The 19,736-nt window shown below is 39.1% G+C and overlaps 1 protein-coding gene and 1 long non-coding RNA gene across 2 annotated transcripts; both read left to right on the top strand.

The window, feature by feature from the left end:
• Nucleotides 1-373: 373 nt before the first annotated feature.
• On the top strand, nt 374-13,796 carry LOC106570137 (chitin synthase chs-2). Its single transcript, XM_045693688.2, has 13 exons — nt 374-402; nt 572-698; nt 1,647-1,835; nt 8,933-9,969; nt 10,064-10,159; nt 10,260-10,418; nt 11,157-11,331; nt 11,512-11,613; nt 11,721-11,862; nt 12,258-12,458; nt 12,555-12,839; nt 12,988-13,167; nt 13,342-13,796. Exons 1-13 carry the CDS (start codon nt 374-376, stop codon nt 13,794-13,796), a joined length of 3,177 nt encoding a protein of 1,058 aa, XP_045549644.2.
• A 510-nt stretch (nt 13,797-14,306) lies between these two features.
• LOC145860377 (uncharacterized) lies at nt 14,307-17,808 on the top strand. The gene is made up of 5 exons (XR_014380415.1): nt 14,307-14,591; nt 14,767-14,877; nt 16,357-16,571; nt 16,753-16,834; nt 16,987-17,808. It is a non-coding gene; the product is annotated as an uncharacterized LOC145860377 (long non-coding RNA).
• The last annotated feature ends 1,928 nt before the right edge of the window (nt 17,809-19,736 follow it).

Here is a 19,736-nt window from a genome sequence, read left to right as displayed (position 1 = left end):
AAATCAACAAGTTGATCCCTCCATTTTCTTCAAGATTGCATTGATATGAAAAATAAGCCCCAGGATAAATTGTTCTACTTGTTTCGATAGACAAATGGTGCCTATCATCCCTTTTGTTTTCAATGTTGGCCATCATCCCTTTTGTTTTAAATGGTGGCTAACCCTACCACTTAACTCCATGCACCTGACTCATATCCTAACCTCACCTAAACCTCTCCCCTCAGTAATTAACAAGGAAGTTGGCAAAGTTCAGCTGAATCTTCCTTCAACCTGATGATATGCACATTTCTACCCACACCCTGACTGCACTATAAATATAAGCCAGGAGGGTTATAATGTACGCATACATACAAACAGCTCAAATACGGATAGGATGAATATAGACAAAGAGCATGTTATCAGGTAATTCACCATAGTACCAATTGTTTTACTCTGCTAAATTGATGCTCTATCTAAATGTAATTTGTGATTTTAAGAAAGTATCAAGTTTAAGTAGGCTAAATTTTGAGTTAAATAATTATTCCATCACCACAGTTAATTTTCAACATTCACTTTTCTCTCTGCCTTTTAGGAGATCTTGGGACGTGGGAAAAGATGTCCCTGTCATCCAGAATGAACAGACATCCCAAAAACTTCTGCAATGGCTTTTCTTCTTTATTGTTGCCCTTCTTGTATTTGCTCTTGGCATATTTAGTAAGGTAAGATGTTTTGGTTTAAGGAAGGATATTTGTTTGCAACTACAAAACTATTGGTAAAACTTTACGTTTAAGGAGCCACTGATTGATTTTATTTGCCAGTAAAAAAAATACATTTACACACAGAAAAAGCATTTTAAAAACATGACAGTGATACCACAGTGCTTGTTACAAAATGTATTACATACATACTTTAAATAGATACATTACATAGATACAGATATGAAAAGGGTTCAATTGTTCAATCATAGACAGCTTTTGACATTTAAAAAAAAATGAAGTTATGGTCAGAAAAGCTTTACATTGCTGTGGTAGTTTGTGCCACTCAAAAGCACCAGTATATAAAAAAATGTGTTTTTACCTCAGTCATTATCAGTCTCTGGCTCTGGTGTTGAACTGGTGGACATCTCTAATAAAAGTAATTGGATAAGTACGTGGGCGCTGAGTCAGTAATAATTGTGTACCATACCAAGTTGGATTAATACATCCCTTATCTCTACCGACAGCCAGCCAGCCTAGATGATTAAAACGCTTGACCTGCTGATGATGGAATTGTCATTTGGGGTGTTTGTCAAGAGTGAGCTGTGATGTGCTAAAGCATAACTTTTTGTAAATTATTCATAAACTACGTATTAACTAAATAATAACTGGCTATACTTATAAAGCGGTCTCACAGATATGTCTACACACCACACACACACACGCACACGGAATCTATCCACCTTATTTTATTTAACCTTTATTTTCACAGGGAAGTCCCCATTGAGACCATGTCTCTTTTGCAGTGGAGCCCTGCTTCACGCAATCTTGTCAGATTACATTACAGATTACAAAACTGTGTATTTATTATCTTTGTACATGTTTTTTTAACAACTAATTTGAGTCGTAAATATCAAGTCTTGAAGACTTACCGATATTATCCCAATTTCACATCTCTATTATTTTTTGCAGGGATCCTTTCTGCTCCTGATAACACTGTCAAGTAACGCCACCAATACAGTCCCAGCTGACCAAAAGCCATGCGCCCTCCTCAGTGTCAGCTGTGCTGTGATTGGACCAAGTGTCTTGCTCCTCATTAAAAGCCTGTGGAAAATATTCTTCAAAGACTCAGAGAAACCATCAATGAAGACGATTGTGTGGGTAAGCACCAGGTGTTCAAAAATGACATGATTTATTATTGTTCCCCTAGATGACGTATCAGGGACAGATCTGCTAACTTGTTTTGTCTAGGTGAGCAGTGGGAACGTAGATTGAGCCAGGTTCACGTCATTTAGCTTGGGAATGAGGATTAGATGCTTCAGGGGAGTGGGGGAGCGTAGGAAAACGTTGCTCTTTTAAAGCTAAAGGGATAGTGTGCTGGGTTTTTACCGCTATCTTAATCATTTTCTTACCTTGAGAGAAGTTTTGTTTGTCCGTGTGCTTTTGTAAATGGCTTTAGGATTACATTTGTATGTTAAAATACTGATAATTAGTGAAAACACTGTCGTCAATGAAGTTTCAGCTTAAAATGACAATTCATAGTATGTTATGAAAAGGGAACAGCATCGGAGGGATAACATCTCCAGCCCTGTCATAAACAAATGTAAGAGTCTAAGCTGTTTTAAGATGGTCATACCATGGATCATTTAGCTATTTGATTTAGATTTTTAGGACCCCTTTAGGCATAAATATATATATATATATATATATATATAAAAAAAAATATTTGATAAAATATTGAATTTGGCCTTTACTACAATAGCCAATATAAATACATTGAATAACATATTCATAAATGGCAACAACAACAAAAATGAATCACAAGGAACAAGGTTTTGAAGTGTCTGACCTATATCTAGGAGAAACATATAAGCTCCAGTATCTCAAATATCGGGACACCAGGCCTGGTTTTCATAGCTTATTTTGAAAAGGCTTTTGATAAAGTACAACTGGAGTTTATATATAAATGCCTAGAATATTTCAATTTTGGGGAATCTCTTATAAAATGGGTTAAAGTTATGTATAGTAACCCTAGGTGTAAAATAGTAAATAATTACAAATCGTGGCTTAAAAACGAAGGTGTCATTGTACACTGATGACTCATGTTTTCTTTTAAAACCACAATTAGAATCTCTCCACGGCCTCATAGAGGATCTAGATACTTTTGCTATCCTCTCTGGATTAAAACCAAATTATGATAAGTATTGGATCACAAAAAAATTCACATTTTACATGACCATGTAGTTTACCAATTAAATGGTCTGACGAGATGTGGACATACTCGGTATACAAATCCCAAAATAAATAAATGATCTCACTCCAATACATTTTTATAGAAAGTTAGCAAAAATAGATAAGATCTTGCTACCATGGAAAGGAAAATACCTGTCTATTTGTGGAAAAATCACCCTGATTAACTCTTTAAGTCATATCACAGTTTACCTATTTGCTTATGGTTTTGCCTACACCTAGTGGCCTGCTTTTTAAATTATATGAACAAAAAATATTCAATTTTATTTGGAACAGCAAGCCAGACAAAATTAAAAGGGACTATTTATATAACGAATATTTATTCAGAGGGCAGAAATGATTAAATATTAAAGCATTAGACCTCTCACTAAAGACATCAGTCATACAAAAGTTATACTTAAATCCAAACTGGTTCTCTAGTAAATTGGTAGGAATATCTCATTCTATGTTCAAGAATGGTCTTTTTCCCTTTATTCAGATTACACCTGCTCACTTTCGGTTGTTTGAAAAGGAAATCATCTTCAAAATATCGTTATTTTTTAAACAAGCCTTAGAAAGTTGGTTGCAATTTCAGTTTAATCCACTTGAAAAGGCAGAACAAATAATACAACAAATCTTGTGGTTAAACTCAAATATACTAATAATACACTAAATAAAAAAATAAAAAGGTATAACTTTAGTGAATGATATCATAAATAGGACTGATGGAGTTATGTCACACATGCAGCTAACACAGACATATGGAAATGTCTGCTTGACCCAAAATTACAGCCAATTAATTGCAGCATTACCACAAAAAGTAGAAGGGGAAAAAAGTAAGAAACTTGTATGTCGGCCCTGTATTTACATTTTAGTCATATAGCAGACGCTCTTATCCAGAGCGACTTACAGTAGTGAATGCATACATTTCATACATTTTTTCTCCATACTGGTCCCCCGTGGGAAATCGAACCCACAACCCTGGCGTTGCAAACACCATGCTCTACCAACTGAGCTACACGGGTATTAAAGAACATAAATGGTTAAAGAAAAGTGTGATAAATAAAAACATATACCAATTTAATTTAACCTGTTAGGGCTAGGGGGCAGCATTTGCACGTCTGGATAAAAAAAATTTACCCGATTTAATCTGGTTACTAATCCTACCCAGTAACTAGAATATGCATATACTTATTATATATGGATAGAAAACACTCTAAAGTTTCTAAAACTGTTTGAATGGTGTCTGTGAGTATAACAGAACTCATTTGGCAGGCAAAACCCTGAGACATTTTCTGACAGGAAGTGGATACCTGATGTGTTGTATTGACTTTAAACCTATCCCATTGAAAAACACAGGGGCTGAGGAATATTTTGGCACTTCCTATTGCTTCCACTAGATGTCACCAGCCTTTACAAAGTGTTTTGAGTCTTCTGGAGGGAGATCTGACCGAACAAGAGCCATGGAACGATGATGTCCCATTAGACACCTGGCGCGCGAGTTCATGTTGGGTACCCTCGTTCCAATACGTTATAAAAGAGTATGCATTCGTCCACCTTGAATATTATTCATGTTCTGGTTAAAAAAGGCCCTAATGATTTATGCTATACAACGTTTGACATGTTTGAACGAACGGAAATATATTTTTTCCCCTCGTTCATGACGAGAAGTCCGGCTGGCTTAGATCATGTGCTAACAAGACGGAGATTTTTGGACATAAATGATGAGCTTTTTTGAACAAAACTACATTCGTTATGGACCTGTGATAACTGGAAGTGACATCTGATGAAGAGAATCAAAGGTAATGGATTATTTACATAGTATTTTCGACTTTAGATCTCCCCAACATGACGTCTAGTCTGTATCGCAACGCGTATTTTTCTGGGCGCAGTGCTCAGATTATTGCAAAGTGTGATTTCCCAGTAAGGTTATTTTTAAATCTGGCAAGTTGATTCCGTTCAAGAGATGTAAATCTATAATTCTTTAAATGACAATATAATATTTTACCAATGTTTTCTAATTTTAATTATTTAATTTGTGACGCTGACTTGACTGCCGGTTATTGGAGGGAAACGATTTCCTCAACATCAATGCCATAGTAAAATGCTGTTTTTGGATATAAATATGAACTTGATAGAACTAAAAATGCATGCATTGTCTAACATAATGTCCTAGGAGTGTCATCTGATGGAGATTGTAAAAGGTTAGTGCATCATTTTAGCTGGTTTTATGGTTTTGGTGACCCTGTCTTTGACTTGACAAAACATTACACACAACTCTTGTAAATGTACTGTCCTAACATACTCTAAATTTATGCTTTCGCCGTAAAACCTTTTTGAAATCGTAAAACGTGGTTAGATTAAGGAGATGTTTATCTTTCAAAGGGTGTAAAATAGTTGTATGTTTGAAAAATTTGAATTTAGACATTTATTTGGATTCAAATTTGCCGCTCTTGAAATGCACCTGCTGTTGATGGAGTGCACCACGGGTGGCACGCTAGCGTCCCACCTAGCCCATAGAGGTTAAGTACCAAAAAACTGACAGCTGTGCCATATAAATTGCAAAATAGTTGGGAAAAGATTTTCGATGTACCCATTCCATGGCACATGTTTTATAAATTGATACGCAAAACAACGCCAGATTCAAAACTTCACATTTTTCAATTTAAATTACTATAGAAAATTCTTGCAAGCAATAGAATGTAATATATATGGGGGATACAATCTTCCCAGCTCTGCAGATTTTGCTGTGAGGAGGCAGAGTCATTAGATCATTTATTTTGGTATTGTCCATATGTAGCTTGTTTTTGGTCATCCCTGTGGCTCAGTTGGAAGAGCATGGTTGTGGGTTCAATTCCCACGGGGGGCCAATACAAAAAAAAAAATGCATGAAATGTATTGACTACTGTAAGTCACTCTGGATAAGAGCGTCTGCTAAATGACTAAAATGTAAATGGTCACAGGTCCAGGAATGGCTGAAGAATTGCAACATTTGCCTAGAACTAACGCCTCAGATAGCAGTACTGGGTGATTTGAAAAGCCATAGTCAGTCAATCAATAATATAATAATTATTTTAGAAAAAATGTTTATTTTTAATTTACAATCTGTAGAAGCTATGAGAATTGAAAGGTTCAGTACTTTTGTGAAGCATCACAGCACAGTTGAAAAATATATGGCAAATAGAAATCCAAAATGGCTGATGATGAGAGATAGATGGGAGGGGTTGAATGGAGCTGAAGGGTGGGACTAATAACAAGAAAACCAATGTAAAACATACAGGGTCTGTAAAATGTATATAGGTTCAGAAATTTTGTGAAATAGCACAGTTGCAAATAGAAATCAAACTGGAAGGACATCAGAAATAGAGGAAAGATTAAAAACAAACTAAATAGAACTATTGTAAAATAGATTGTGTCTGTAAAATGTGTATAAGATGTATAAACTGAAGGTAGAAGCATAAGTGTTTATTAGTTTACTCCAATTGGGGGAAGGGTGGTAGGGTTTGTGGGGAATAATAAAGGTATATTCTTTAAAAAGTATGTATATCTATATAGGTATGCGTATGTATATGGATATATATTTACCAAAAAAGTATATGGGGGATTGGAAATGATGCAGACAATTACATTGATGGAAGCAACAATCTTTCCGCAATATTAAGCTGATCCACCCCTTAACAAAAAAAAAAGAAAATTAAAAAAAAGAAAGCTCCAGTACCAGTCAAAGGTTTGGACACACCGACTATGCAAGTGGTTTTCTTTAGTTTTACTATTTCCTACATTGTAGAATAATATTGAAGACATCAAAACTATGAAATAACAAAAAAAGTGTTAAACAAATCAAAACTTATGTTTTATTTTAGATTCTTTAAAGTAGCCTCTCTGCCTTGATGATAGCTTTGCACACTCTTGGCATTCTCTCAATCAGCTTCACCTGGAATGCTTTTCCAACAATCTTGATGGAGTTCCCACATATGCTGAGCACTTGTTGGCTGCTTTTCCACCACTCTGCGGTCCAACTCATCCCAAACCATCTCAATTGGTTTGATGTCCTGTGATTGTAGAGGCCAGGTCATCTGATGCAGCACCATTACTCTCCTTCTTGGTCAAATAGCCCTTAGGCAGCCTGAAGGTGTGTTGGGTCATTTTCCTGTTGAAAAACAAATGATAGACCCACTAAGCACAAACCAGATCGGATGGCGTATTGCTGCAGAAGGCTGTGGTAGCCATGCTGGTGTGCCTTGAATTCTAAATAAATCACAGACTGCCACCAGCAAAGAACCCCCACATCAGTACACCTCCTCCTCCATGCTTCATGGTGGGAACCACACATGCAGAGATCATCCGTTCGCCTACTCTGCGTCTCACAAAGACACGCGGTTGGAACCAAAAATCTTACATTTGGACTCATCACACCAAAGGACAGATTTCCACCAGTTGATTGTCCATTGCTAGTGTTTCTTGGCCTAAGCAAGATTCTTCTTCTTATTGGTGTCCTTTAGTAGTGGTATCTTTGCAGCAATTCGACCATGAAGGCCTGATTCCCACAATCTAATCTGAAAAGTTGATGTTGAGATCTGTCTGTTACTTGAACTCTGTGAAGCATTTATTTGGGCTGCAAGCTGAGGTGCAGTTAACTCTAATGAACTAATCCTCTGCAACAGAGGTAACTCTGAGTCTTCCTTTCCCATGGCGGTCCTCATGAAAGCCAGTTTCATCAAAGCTCTGGATGGTTTTTGCGACTGCACTTGAAAAAGTTTAAAAGATCTTGAAATCTTGTCCCAACACAACTGATTGGCTCAAACGCATTAAGAAGGAAAGAAATTCCACAAATTAACTTTTAACAAGGCACACTTGTTAATTGAAATGCATTCCAGGTGACTACCTCACTAAGCTGGTTGTGAGAATGCCAAGATTGTGCAAAGCTGTCATCAAGTCAAAGGGTGGCTAATTTGAAGAATCTCAAATATAAAATATATTTATATTTGTTCATTTCTGGGGGGTTACTACATGACTCCATGTGTTATTTCCTAGTTTTGATATCTTCACTATTATTCTACAATGTAGAAAATTGTAAAAAATTAAGAAAAACCCTTTAATGAGTAGGTGTGTCCAAACTTTTGACTGGTACTATATATACAGTTCAAGTTGGAAGTTTACATACACCTTAGCCAAATACATTTAAACTCAGTTTTTCACAATTCCTGACATTTAATCCTAGTAAAAATTCCCTGTCTTAGGTCAGTTAGGATCACCACAATATTTTAAGAATGTGAAATGTCAGAATAAGAGTAGAGAGAAGGATTTATTTCAGCTTTTATTTCATTCATCACATTCCCAGTGGGTCAGAAGTTTACATACACTCAATTAGTATTTGGTAGCATTTCCTTTAAATTGTTGAACTTGGATCAAATGTTTCAGGTAGCCTTCCACAAGCGTCCCACAATAAGTTGGGTGAATTTTGGCCCATTCCTACTGACAGAGCTGGTGTAACTGAATCAGGTTTGTAGGACTCCTTGCTCGCACACGCGAGGTTAGGTGTATGTAAACTTCTGACTTCAACTGTATATATTACACATATTTAACCTACTTATTTGGGTAGGCACAAAACTTCCTCCATACTTCCATAAATGTTTTAATCCAGTACCAGTTACCTTCACACGAGTCTGTAGATTTTTGGGATGTCTAATGGTCTGACAAACACAGCTCTAGCTCTGCCACCTTTCACCGCAGATGCGTAAGAGCGATATCGGTGGATGCGGTGGATTGAGACGCATACAATGCAAAAAAACAGAACTGTATCTCTAGTTTAAACTGACAGATTTTTATGGGAATTGTTTTATTATGCTAATTAGATATCCGCGGGACGTGGACATCGACCTTAGTGGTTTAAGGACAGATCGTTGTATTTCCGGAACAGAATGTGTTATATTATATTAGCTTCTCTCAGAATGTTTTTCATCCTTTAGCATTACATTTGCTTGCATTTAATGATACAATTGTAATTCTGATAATGTACAATTTTCCAGGTGCTGTGTGTCGAATTCCTGGTGTCGCTGGGGACAGCGGTTCTCACCATTGTTGCCATGCCATTCTTCGGCATCGTGACCAATGTGATGATGCTGAACAGCATCAGCATCCTGTCCTCCATCTTCCAGGTGGCCGCTCAGTGCATTGCGAGGGAGACGAAGCAATTCATAGTGCCCCCAATCATCTCATTAGTCCTCATACTGTCAGGCTACGTGCTCTTCATCCTCAGTTACCTGCTGTTGAAGGAAGATAGGGGGATGAATGTCTGGATCGGACTGGCAATAGTGGGGACCATCTTTGTCTCGCTGAACTGGTGGGAGAACTACAGCACCCTCTTCAAAAGCTCCTTCCTGGACAGTATATGCGAAGATATAGCGAGATCCAGGAATGTGGTGAGCATCCTCTCCAGTCTGGTCCGGATTCTTGTCACTGCAGCCGTGGTGGGGGCATACGTCCCTCTGTCTGGCAGAGTCTGGTCATCGGTGACATCAGTTCCAGGGGATGTGGGGTTGGTGATCCTGATCTTGGTGACCATCCAGATAGTGTCCTCCGCTCTGTGCCATTGGTTCGTGGTGGTGGCTTGCAAAATGCACGCCATGCGGCGAAGCTTCCTGTTACCCATGTACCTGGCCTCGTTAGGTGTTCTGGCAGCGTTCGTTGCTCCTGTCATTATCTTCTTCCAGAATTCAAGTGACCCCAGAGGTGCTAACTACACCATTACAGAGTACTGCCAGGACATCACATATGGCAGGGGCCTAAGCAGCGACACTGTCTGGTTTGAGAGGCTAGTCAGGGACATCACCCATACCCTCTGTCCCCAGGACATGACCAACCTAACAGAAATGGGCCTCTTGGGAGGCTCTGCACTCTGCTGGTGGTTGGGTTGGATTCTGTGCACAATGTACATCTGGTTCCTCCAGCTTCAGCGCATCGAGAGGACACAGAATCTGTTTGTGCGGAGGATGTACGAGGGGGCCTTTCTGGAACAGTCCATACTGCTCAACACGCGTTTTGAGATTCAGAGGAAGAAAGAATGGTAAGATTATTGCAAATTCTGTGGAGGGTGGGAGAGTTTTGTATGAATGTGCATGAGATGGAGTGCCAAATTACGATTGTAACGTTTTCTCCAGCCACAGACAAACTGACCCAGTCACAGTGTACCTGTGTGCAACAATGTGGCATGAGAACTATGACGAAATGATGAAAATGATCATCTCAATGTTCAGGTACAGTCTGATGTTTTTACATGATTGAGAAACGACACAATTGGCAGAGTTAGCAGCTTTTTCACGCAAATGATGTCTTTTTTATTTGTTTCTTTACCAGGCTGGACAAATACAGGCCAAGGAATAACTCCAACGATGATGTGAGCTTTGAGTCTCACATTTACTTTGATGATGCTTTTAAAGACGTGAAAGGTAGTAAAGAACGGCATGTGAACAAATACGCAGAGGACCTGGTGGACGTTATCCGAGTTGTTTACAAGTAAGCAGTGCAACAAATGTTCACAAATGATGATCCAATATGCACAAAATGAACTGCATATATACTTGATGTAATGTTTAATCTGTAAAGAAATGAATACATGGTACGTATGATATCATAATATCGATGTACTAGAAAAAACAAGCGACATTTATCAAGATTAAGTTAAAAAAAGAAACCACATATTCCTCTGAAAACCACCAGGGGATGCTCTACCCACATTCTCCACCATTTGTAACAAATCCCCATCAATGTCATTGTTTGTTGAAGTGTGTGCCTGATAAAAAAAAAAATCTGAAGAATGATGGCCAAATGAATGATTTTAATAACTCTTACGCAATCAGGAATGTCATTTTTGTCCAAGTAGAAAACAAACTCAGACAGTAGGGAAAAATATGTTTAAAAAAGGGTTAAAAGTTGAGTCAAAGTAAGCATAAAAACCTAATGGGACTTTCCATGACAATGTCATCAGGGTAATTGTCACTTCAGGGAACGTGCACAGTTGACATCTCCTCTGACAGCAGACAGGTGCTGGATTGAGGCCTAACGGCATTTGGTGTAGTGAAAAATACCTGCATGTGTCAAAGCAGTGAGTTTGGTCCCTACTGCTGGGGTGCTCAGTGTGCTAATGTAACTCAATCCCAGCACTGCTAATCCAGTGTACACTGCAGATTTAACAGTACGGGTGAGAATAATAATGTACATAAACTTTCCCTCATTTCATCCTTTGAACCTCAGTATCTTCAATGAGGAGGATTCATGCATCTTCAAAGAGAGCCCACCCCTTCCATGCCAGAGGATCCTGCACACCCCTTACGGAGGTCGACTGGAGTACACCCTCCCTAAGGGCAACCTGCTGATGGTGCACTTTAAGGACAAGCTACTGATCCGCCACAAGAAGAGATGGTCTCAGGTGAGACAATGTTGTCAATATACAGTTTACCATGTGTCTGTGAAAGGTCTAACACTATTTCAATTTTGATTGTACTATCACGAAGCTATGATTTCATTGAAAGTGATATACTTGAATTGAAGTTGGATGATGAAGTTGAATTAGACATGAAACCACAGATTAGTTCACTCACTGTTTCAGATTATGTACTTGTACTACATTCTCGGCTGGCGACTCACCAGGAAGTATTTCAAGAAGTTTGATCAGGGTGAAGATGAGAGCGAGCTGAAGAAAAAGATGATGGTAAACAGCATAAACAATCATTTTTTATAATTCTAGCATCATACTTGGATAAATTGTTAAATTACTCTTATAAAGGAAATGGGACTGATACTCTTGTATTCTGTTAGAAAGAGAAGGACAATACCTATCTACTGGCTTTGGATGGGGACACCGACTTCCAGCCCTCTGCTGTAATGCTCCTAATAGATCGACTGAAACGTTATCCACGTGTGGCTGCGGCATGTGGGAGGATTCACCCAACAGGCACAGGTATATAAAGCTTTCGTGTGAATCGTAATAAGGATCAAATGATTGTTAGGGAGTTGTCATATCTGATAGACAGCCACAACTGAACATCGTACCCGGATCATCTTTTTGGTTTAATTGTTTATTGGATGTACTCACCAACCAAGACTATTTAAGTTATGGTACCTGCTTTTTCCACTATATGTACCCGGTCCTAAAACAATATTGTATGTGAACACTATAAGTACAGTTAGGGTATAATATACATCATTTATGGCCCCTATTATACAGATATCTACTCAGGTCCTATGGTCAAATGGAATAAAATGTGTTTAATGTACATTCATAACACTTTTTACAATATAACACTAGAGATAAAAGGCAAGAATATATCGGATCATTCTGTTATATTACCCCAGGTCCTATGGTATGGTATCAGAAGTTTGAGTACGCGGTGGGCCACTGGCTTCAGAAGACTGCAGAGCACGTGTTTGGTAGCGTGCTCTGCAGCCCCGGCTGCTTCAGTCTGTTCAGGGGCGCAGCCCTCATGGACGACAACGTCATGAAGAGATACACCACTAAGGCCACGGAGGCTAGCCACTACATACAGTATGATCAAGGTAAATCTTTATTGCTGTACAACACTCATTCGAAGAAGACAGCTGCTTGTCTGTGTAGTCCTCTCTCGTCTACAGTTCCTCCCTCTGCTCTCACAGGTGAAGACCGCTGGCTGTGCACTCTCCTTCTGCAGCAGGGCTGGAGGGTGGAGTACAATGCTGCGTCTGACGCCTACACCAACGCCCCCCAGGACTTCAAGGAGTTCTATAACCAGCGGCGGCGCTGGGGGCCCTCCACCATGGCCAACACCATCGATCTGCTGGGCTCAGGGTCTCTGACTTCCCAGAGGAACAGCTCTATCTCCAAACCCTTCATCCTCTACCAGATTCTCAGCATGGCCGCCTCCATTCTAGGCCCGGCTACAATCTGCCTAATGATCTCAGGTATCCACGGCAACCTGTCTGTCAGGGGCCACATACCGCTCTAGCTTTGGGGTAGTTTGTTGTTGGGATGTAACAGGATACAAACATTTTGTTAACTGAAGGAATATGAATATTGTTCCTAATAATTCTGGTCCTTTCTCTTTTTCAGGAAGCTTGTCATTCATCCTAGACATCAATCCCAACGTTGCTTTGGTCCTTGCAACAGTGCCCCCTGTGGTGTACCTGTTTGTCTGCTTCAAGCTGAAATCGGACACACAGATCGCCATAGCAGCTGTCATGAGTGTCTTGTACGCTTTCCTCATGATAGGAACGGCATTGTCCATCATAGGTAAATGATGACACTAGACTTCATCGCCATCAACATAAATTAAAACCTCAAGAATACAAACCTCAGAGTTACGGACTAACCGGTCAACGTAATGGGCAATATCAAACTTGGACATTCATTAAATACAAAACGTCAATTCTTTGTCATTATGTTAACTATCTCTGTTCATCTCAGGTGCTATGGTTGAGCAGCAAACCATTTGGACTCCTAGCGGCCTGTTTATCATAGGCCTGGTGCTGATGAACATCATCACAGCAGCATTCCACCCCAAGGAGTTCCATCTGGTCGTCTACGGCCTCCTCTACTTCATCTCAATCCCCAGTGGCTACCTCCTGCTGACCATCTACTCCATGGTCAACATGAACAATGTGTCCTGGGGCACTCGGGAGACAGGTGTCCAAGTCGCTGCGCCACCAACCAAGGCCATCGCACAGCGCATCCTACAGGCCAAGTGCTGCAAGTTTCTCTGCTGGGACAGTGGCAAAGTAGCAGACCAGAATGGTCAGGTGCCAGAAACTGTTGTGTTGGCTAATGAGCCAAAGGTGAACCCTAATCTGACCTCTGAAGACAATAACAGGTATTTACATTTTGAGTGTCTGGAGTGTTTATATGATCTGTGTAAACACTAAGCATAGTATTTGGATCTGTATTTTTTCCCAGAAGCATATCTCCAATATACTGTACTACGTTCTAAGTGAAATACTTGACAGGTACCAATTTGTGCACCTCAATGATAAGTCCTTATACTCCAAGGCTATATGTGGTATTCCACAAGGATCTGTTTCAGGAGTGTTCCATTGCATATAAAATATATTTCTATCTAACATCTTAGTTTAAATCTTTCTCTTAATTAGTATTTTTCATTTTTTTCCTATTTTGATGTGTGTATCGAGAAAGTTGTGTGGAATGCACACCAAATATTGTTTGATTTATTTCAATCTACGAATGTGGAATTCCGTTCTCATCAGTCTACTGAACAAAGTGAGTATATTTTTGAATAGATCTATTACAATCTTTCCACTTTGTGACTTTAAGATGAAGACATTATGATATTATCTTACAAACGTGAGAAAATAACACGCACATTTAGACTTCACCTAGTAACCGTTACTCTGCACACTGTGCTAACTATGTCCCCTCTTCATTGTACTGGTACTGATACTCCCTGTATATAGCGCCGTTTTAGTGTATTTTATTTTGTTTCTCTTGTGGAAGTTACCATTTTATTTTATTTTATCTTTTTTTTTTAACTGCATTGTTGGGAAAGGTTCATAACCAAACATTTCTCTGTAAAGTTTACACCAGTTGTATTTGGCACATGTGATAACTAATATTTTATTTGATTGTTTGTATCTACAGACTGGGTAACACAACTGCAGAATAAGTCCTATGATTTCCCTCTAAATGAAGATTTTCTTGGGAAGGTATATTATTACCAACATAATATTATGAATGACATAAAAGTTACAAGATACATTTAAAGTTGTCTAACCGCTTCACGTTGTTGGTATGTCACTATATCCAGAATCACATATGTTTCACTATACACTGTAGATATCTGACTTGACTATTTAATAAGTGTCTCTTGGTGTGCTCCAGGGAGAGGAGGACTTTTGGAGAGAGCTCCAGAAGCTCTATTTGGAACCTCTAGCTGAGGATAAAGAAAAACAGAAGAAAATCACAAATGACCTAAAGGAACTGAGAAACAAGGTATGCTGTATGCATAACCCCTATTTTTAGTGTGCGGTGCTGGGGGGGGGGGGGGGGGGGGGGGGGGGGGAATCCCCTTTATGATAAAGCATTGCATGCATCTATATATCACATTTGTGTTGTGGCATACAGTTTAGAAGGTACGTTTTTAGGATTTCCACATATGGGCTTTTTTGTTGTTGCAAAGTCTGGGAAGAAATGGGCCTATTATAAATGCATTTCAACATTTACATGAAATAAGATGTTAGCATGATCTTTTTTAATACCACACAAATGACAGAAATGAGTGGCTACTCTGACAGTGACAAACTGACAGCAAGATGCTTTTGGGAAACTGGGCCTGGGTCTTGAACATTAGCCCAGGCCAATAAAGAGACACACAGATTGTACAATGTTAATAGCAATATACATAAAAATGTATTACAAATAAAAAATGGAAATACCTTATTTAAATAAGTATTCAGACCCTTTACTATGAGACTCGAAATTGAGCTCAGGTGAATCCTGTTTCCATTGATCATCCTTGAGATTTTTCTACAACTTGATTGGAGTCCACCTGTGGTAAATTCAATTGATTGGACATGATTTGGAAAGGCACACATCTGTCTATATAAGATCCCACAGTTGACAGTGCATGTCAGATCAAAAACTAAGCCATGAGGTCGAAGGAATTGTCCGTAGAGCTCTGAGACAGGATTGTGACGAGGCACAGATCTGGGGAAGGGTATAAAAAAATGTCTGCAGCATTGAAGGTCCCCAAGAACACAGTGGCCTCCATTCTTCTTAAATGGAAGAAGTTTGGAACCACCAAGACTCTTCCTGGAGCTGGCTGCCTGGCGAAACTGAGCAATTGTTGGAAAAGGGCCTTGGTCAGGGAGGATTGGTCTGCTACATGGCAGACCAATCTGAACTCATCTCTCGGCATGTCCTGCCCATACATTATCTCAGCCAATCACGGCTAGCGGGAAGGTTCCCTGGCTTTTTCCGTGGCTAAACCAACTAGGCTCGTAATTTAACAACTTTCTTCGTATTTACAGAATGCATAAAAGTTTGTTATTAAGGCACATTACAGTTCATATTCCAGAAGGCATTTCTGCCACAAAACACATTTTAGTAATGATGCACAACATGACTTCCTGTGAAGTAATGATGCGCAACATACGCCTTGTTTCCTGAAACGAGTCACATTTTTGGAAAATGTATTTTTTTATTTTATCAAAATTATTTCAATTTATCAGGGGGTGCTGCAACACTCCTACTTCCCTGCGGCGATGGCTATGGCTGTATGCTGTCTTTTCATTTCAATGTACATGATATTAGCATCAAGTAGAAGGTGTAGAACTTTATGTCTGTCTCTGGTATTAAAGAGATAGTTTAGTGCTATTGAATCAATCACTAGTCGGAGAAATCCACTGTTTGTGCATGCTTGCCTGTTTTGTTCATATCCCTTTAAATGAAACTCATCTCCTCTTCATACAGGTGACTTTTATCTTTTTCATCTGCAATGCCATGTGGCTGGTGGCAACGTTCACTCTTCAGGCCATTGGATCCTCAGTCACCATCAGAATCCCAAAATCCAATCTCAATCTGACTCAGACTAGGGAGTATCTATTTATCGATCCAATAGGACTGATGTTCCTTTTGGGATTTGCATCCTTACTGCTGATCCAATTCTTTGCCATGTTCTACCACAGGTGATTATTTCAATTATTTATGTATTTATTTATTTATAGGCAGGATCACCAAATTCTAAACCACATTTTCAAAATACTATTTTCTTAAAGTAATTTAGTTTGCCTTTATATTATGATAAATTAACCCATGAAATCGTCCCCATTTTATTGCTATTACATTATTATTATTTTGTTCCTTTAGAATTTACACTCTGATCCATTTTGTGGCATTTGTGAACACGGAGTCCAAGACTGAGGGAAGACAACCAGGCGATGACATGCAGGTAAATTAACATAATCTTGTTGACGATGAAGAGGAACATCGAGGGCACAAAAGGAACCAACACTTTGTTTTCATTTTATATCATATCAATGACATTCCTGTTGGTGGATAACTAAAGATGTGTTTCTGTACCTTCTGACTCCAACTTCACAGATTCCTGACATGCTGGAGAAAGAGCTCAAATACGACAAATTCTTTGACACATTTCTGTCTATAGAGAATCCAGCAGCAATCCAGCAACATAACCAAGAAACTCCAGTGTGAGGTCTTACTACTGACTGTCTCTTAATGGTAGCAGTCGCAGCTAAAATAGGAGTAGGAGTCGGATAGGGGCACTGCAGTTTTGTGTTAGATGTTGCACAGTTAGATATAGTAGTATTGAGGGAGAATGTTCCAAGTAGTAGAGATTATAGAGAGTATTTATTTTATTTGATATAGTTAACCTTTGTTTAACCAGGAAAAGACCTTTGATGAACCTCTTTTGCGAGGGCAGTGTGAACATACAATACAAGAGCAAAGACAGGGACAAAACATTAAAAACAATTGCAGCGGTCAACAACATGTATTATAGCATAACGGAGTATAACAATTGACTGTGAGTTAAATCTCAGGGAAATGTGATATAATGTTATCATATTGCTTTCCCTTTTTTGTCAAATGCTTTGTTATGAATCACTTCCGATTAGTATTTAGGTTAGCAGTTATACTTTTCCCTTTTGAATGAAGAACTTTATCTGTTTATTGCACTGATTTATGGAGATATTTAATGAACTTTTAGTGGAGTTATGTTTGCTATGTATTTATTATGTAACTGAATAGAACAAATACATTTCTTTTTTTAACTAGGCTAAGTCAGTTAAGAACAAATTCTTATTTACAATTTATATGCCCTCTACACCGATAACAAATTGTGCTTTGTTTCATTCTGCTATCTGTATTCTAATCAATGCGTAATAAAACTATATACATTCTGTATTTCTCTCATAGTTTCTGTGTACGTCTGATTCAACATATCAAAGTTTTGATTGAAGACAGATAACACCTGTGATGAGGGCGAATAGAATCGCATGCATGCTGGGGAGTAAGAGGGTCGCTTAAAGAGGAATTTAGAAATGTAAAAATACATGTAGTCCTTTGTGGCATTTCGTGAAGGCTCTATGTTAACTGATCGGACTATACGTTTTTACGGGTGTAGATATGGTTGTCCTTGTTCGATAAAGCCATTTCAACGATGTTCCTATCACTGGATTCATTGCTAAATATACAAGCAGACACATTTTTTCCAGTCCCTGAAACACTACAACTTGGGATGGTCCTTGTTCTCTGGCCCCCGTCCGTCCCCCAAGGCGGGCTTTTTTGAAAAGGAGGTGGACACTAATAACAATCCTTTGGGCACAACTGAAAGAACTGACCAGAAGCAATGGCTTCAAGTGATTCCTCTCATCAACACCAATTAGACGATGGAACATCTATTAGCTATATGGTGACATCCATGTTTCAACCGGAATATAGCGATGAGGATTCGAAACAAAGAGTTGGATTTAGCTAACGTTAGTAGCTCAGCTACAGCCGATGCCAGCACCAAGAGGGCAGATGACATATACGGTGCCTAGCTAAGTAAGTTATTTTTTGTGCAAGCCACCTAGCTAACTTTAGTTTATCTACTGAAACCCATATTGTGTACTGCTGGCTAACATACTACTGTGTTACAGTGGGGGGAAATCAAATAATTTTACTGTTTGCTAACTTAGCTAAGTAACTATACACATATACATACTGTAGGTGTGTGTATTTTGGCCATTTTACCTTCACCTTGTGCATGTTGGTGGAATCAAATTCTGGATCACATACAACCAGGGCTCAAATTTTTTATCGTCCCGGGGACGTTCAAAAATATGTCTGGGACACTTCACAACAGACTTTGGGACAATAGGCCAGAAAAATGTCAAATGCATACAACAGTGGTTCCATACTAAAATGTTTAAACACAAAGATGAGGCTGATGAAACAAATCACAACATTCAGCTTGATAAACTATGAATAATTCCCATTCCTAGCTCGACAATGTGTTCACTCGTCTCGGCCATATGCGTGAACATTCCAAAATGCTATTACGTGAGAACACCATTCTCAAACGCGCACCTGATGCGAGCGGTTTTATAATGTGACAGAGATGGATATACATTTCTATAGTCAGATTTTGGCTGTACACGATTCATTATTTTATATTTTTTTATTGAACCTTTATTTAACTAGGCAAGTCAGTTAAGAATAAATTATTAATATTTTACACCCTGCTCCCTAAAATATCCAAGATGGCTTAGCAGTAAGACGTCTTTGTCTTGTCGTGTCCCTTGTATATATCTTTTTCTTCGCATATCTTTTACAAATATTTTCCTAAACCTCAACTTCTAAATACTCTCCTGCATTCCTGCATCCCGCCTCACCCAATGTGGCGTGGATCTGTTTTTTTTTCTAAAGTATTTCTATTACTTCGGATCTGGAATCCCTCAACTGACTACCTACCAGCTATCAGCTAACTACCTACCAGCTACCAGTCAGCAAATCACTGCTAGCGGTCATCAGCTAACCTTTAGCTCGGAAAGCTCTCGCCAGTTCGTACAACGTGACTCAAACCAGAGCATAACGGACCTATCTTTTTTCTCTCCATATCCCTGGATTCCTACTGCAAACTCTGAACATTTTCATCTGGATCTTCGCCAGTAGCTAACTGCAATCCCGTGTGACTACTCCGGTTTAGCGTTTCCATGCTGGAGCAAGCACCAGTTAGCCTGAAGCTAGCCCGGCTAGGGCTCCTGGGCTACCACCGAAGCCCACTCCTGGGCTACAATATCCGGACCCCTTCTACTGCCGGTACGTGGCACGGAACCCCGCCGATCCTC

Source organism: Salmo salar, chromosome 14 (assembly GCF_965601325.2).
Source record: "Salmo salar chromosome 14, fSalSal1, whole genome shotgun sequence".
Lineage (NCBI taxonomy): Eukaryota > Metazoa > Chordata > Actinopteri > Salmoniformes > Salmonidae > Salmo > Salmo salar.
The sequence above is the reverse complement of the archived record's forward strand: the minus strand, read 5'-3'. Positions and strand labels throughout refer to the sequence as shown.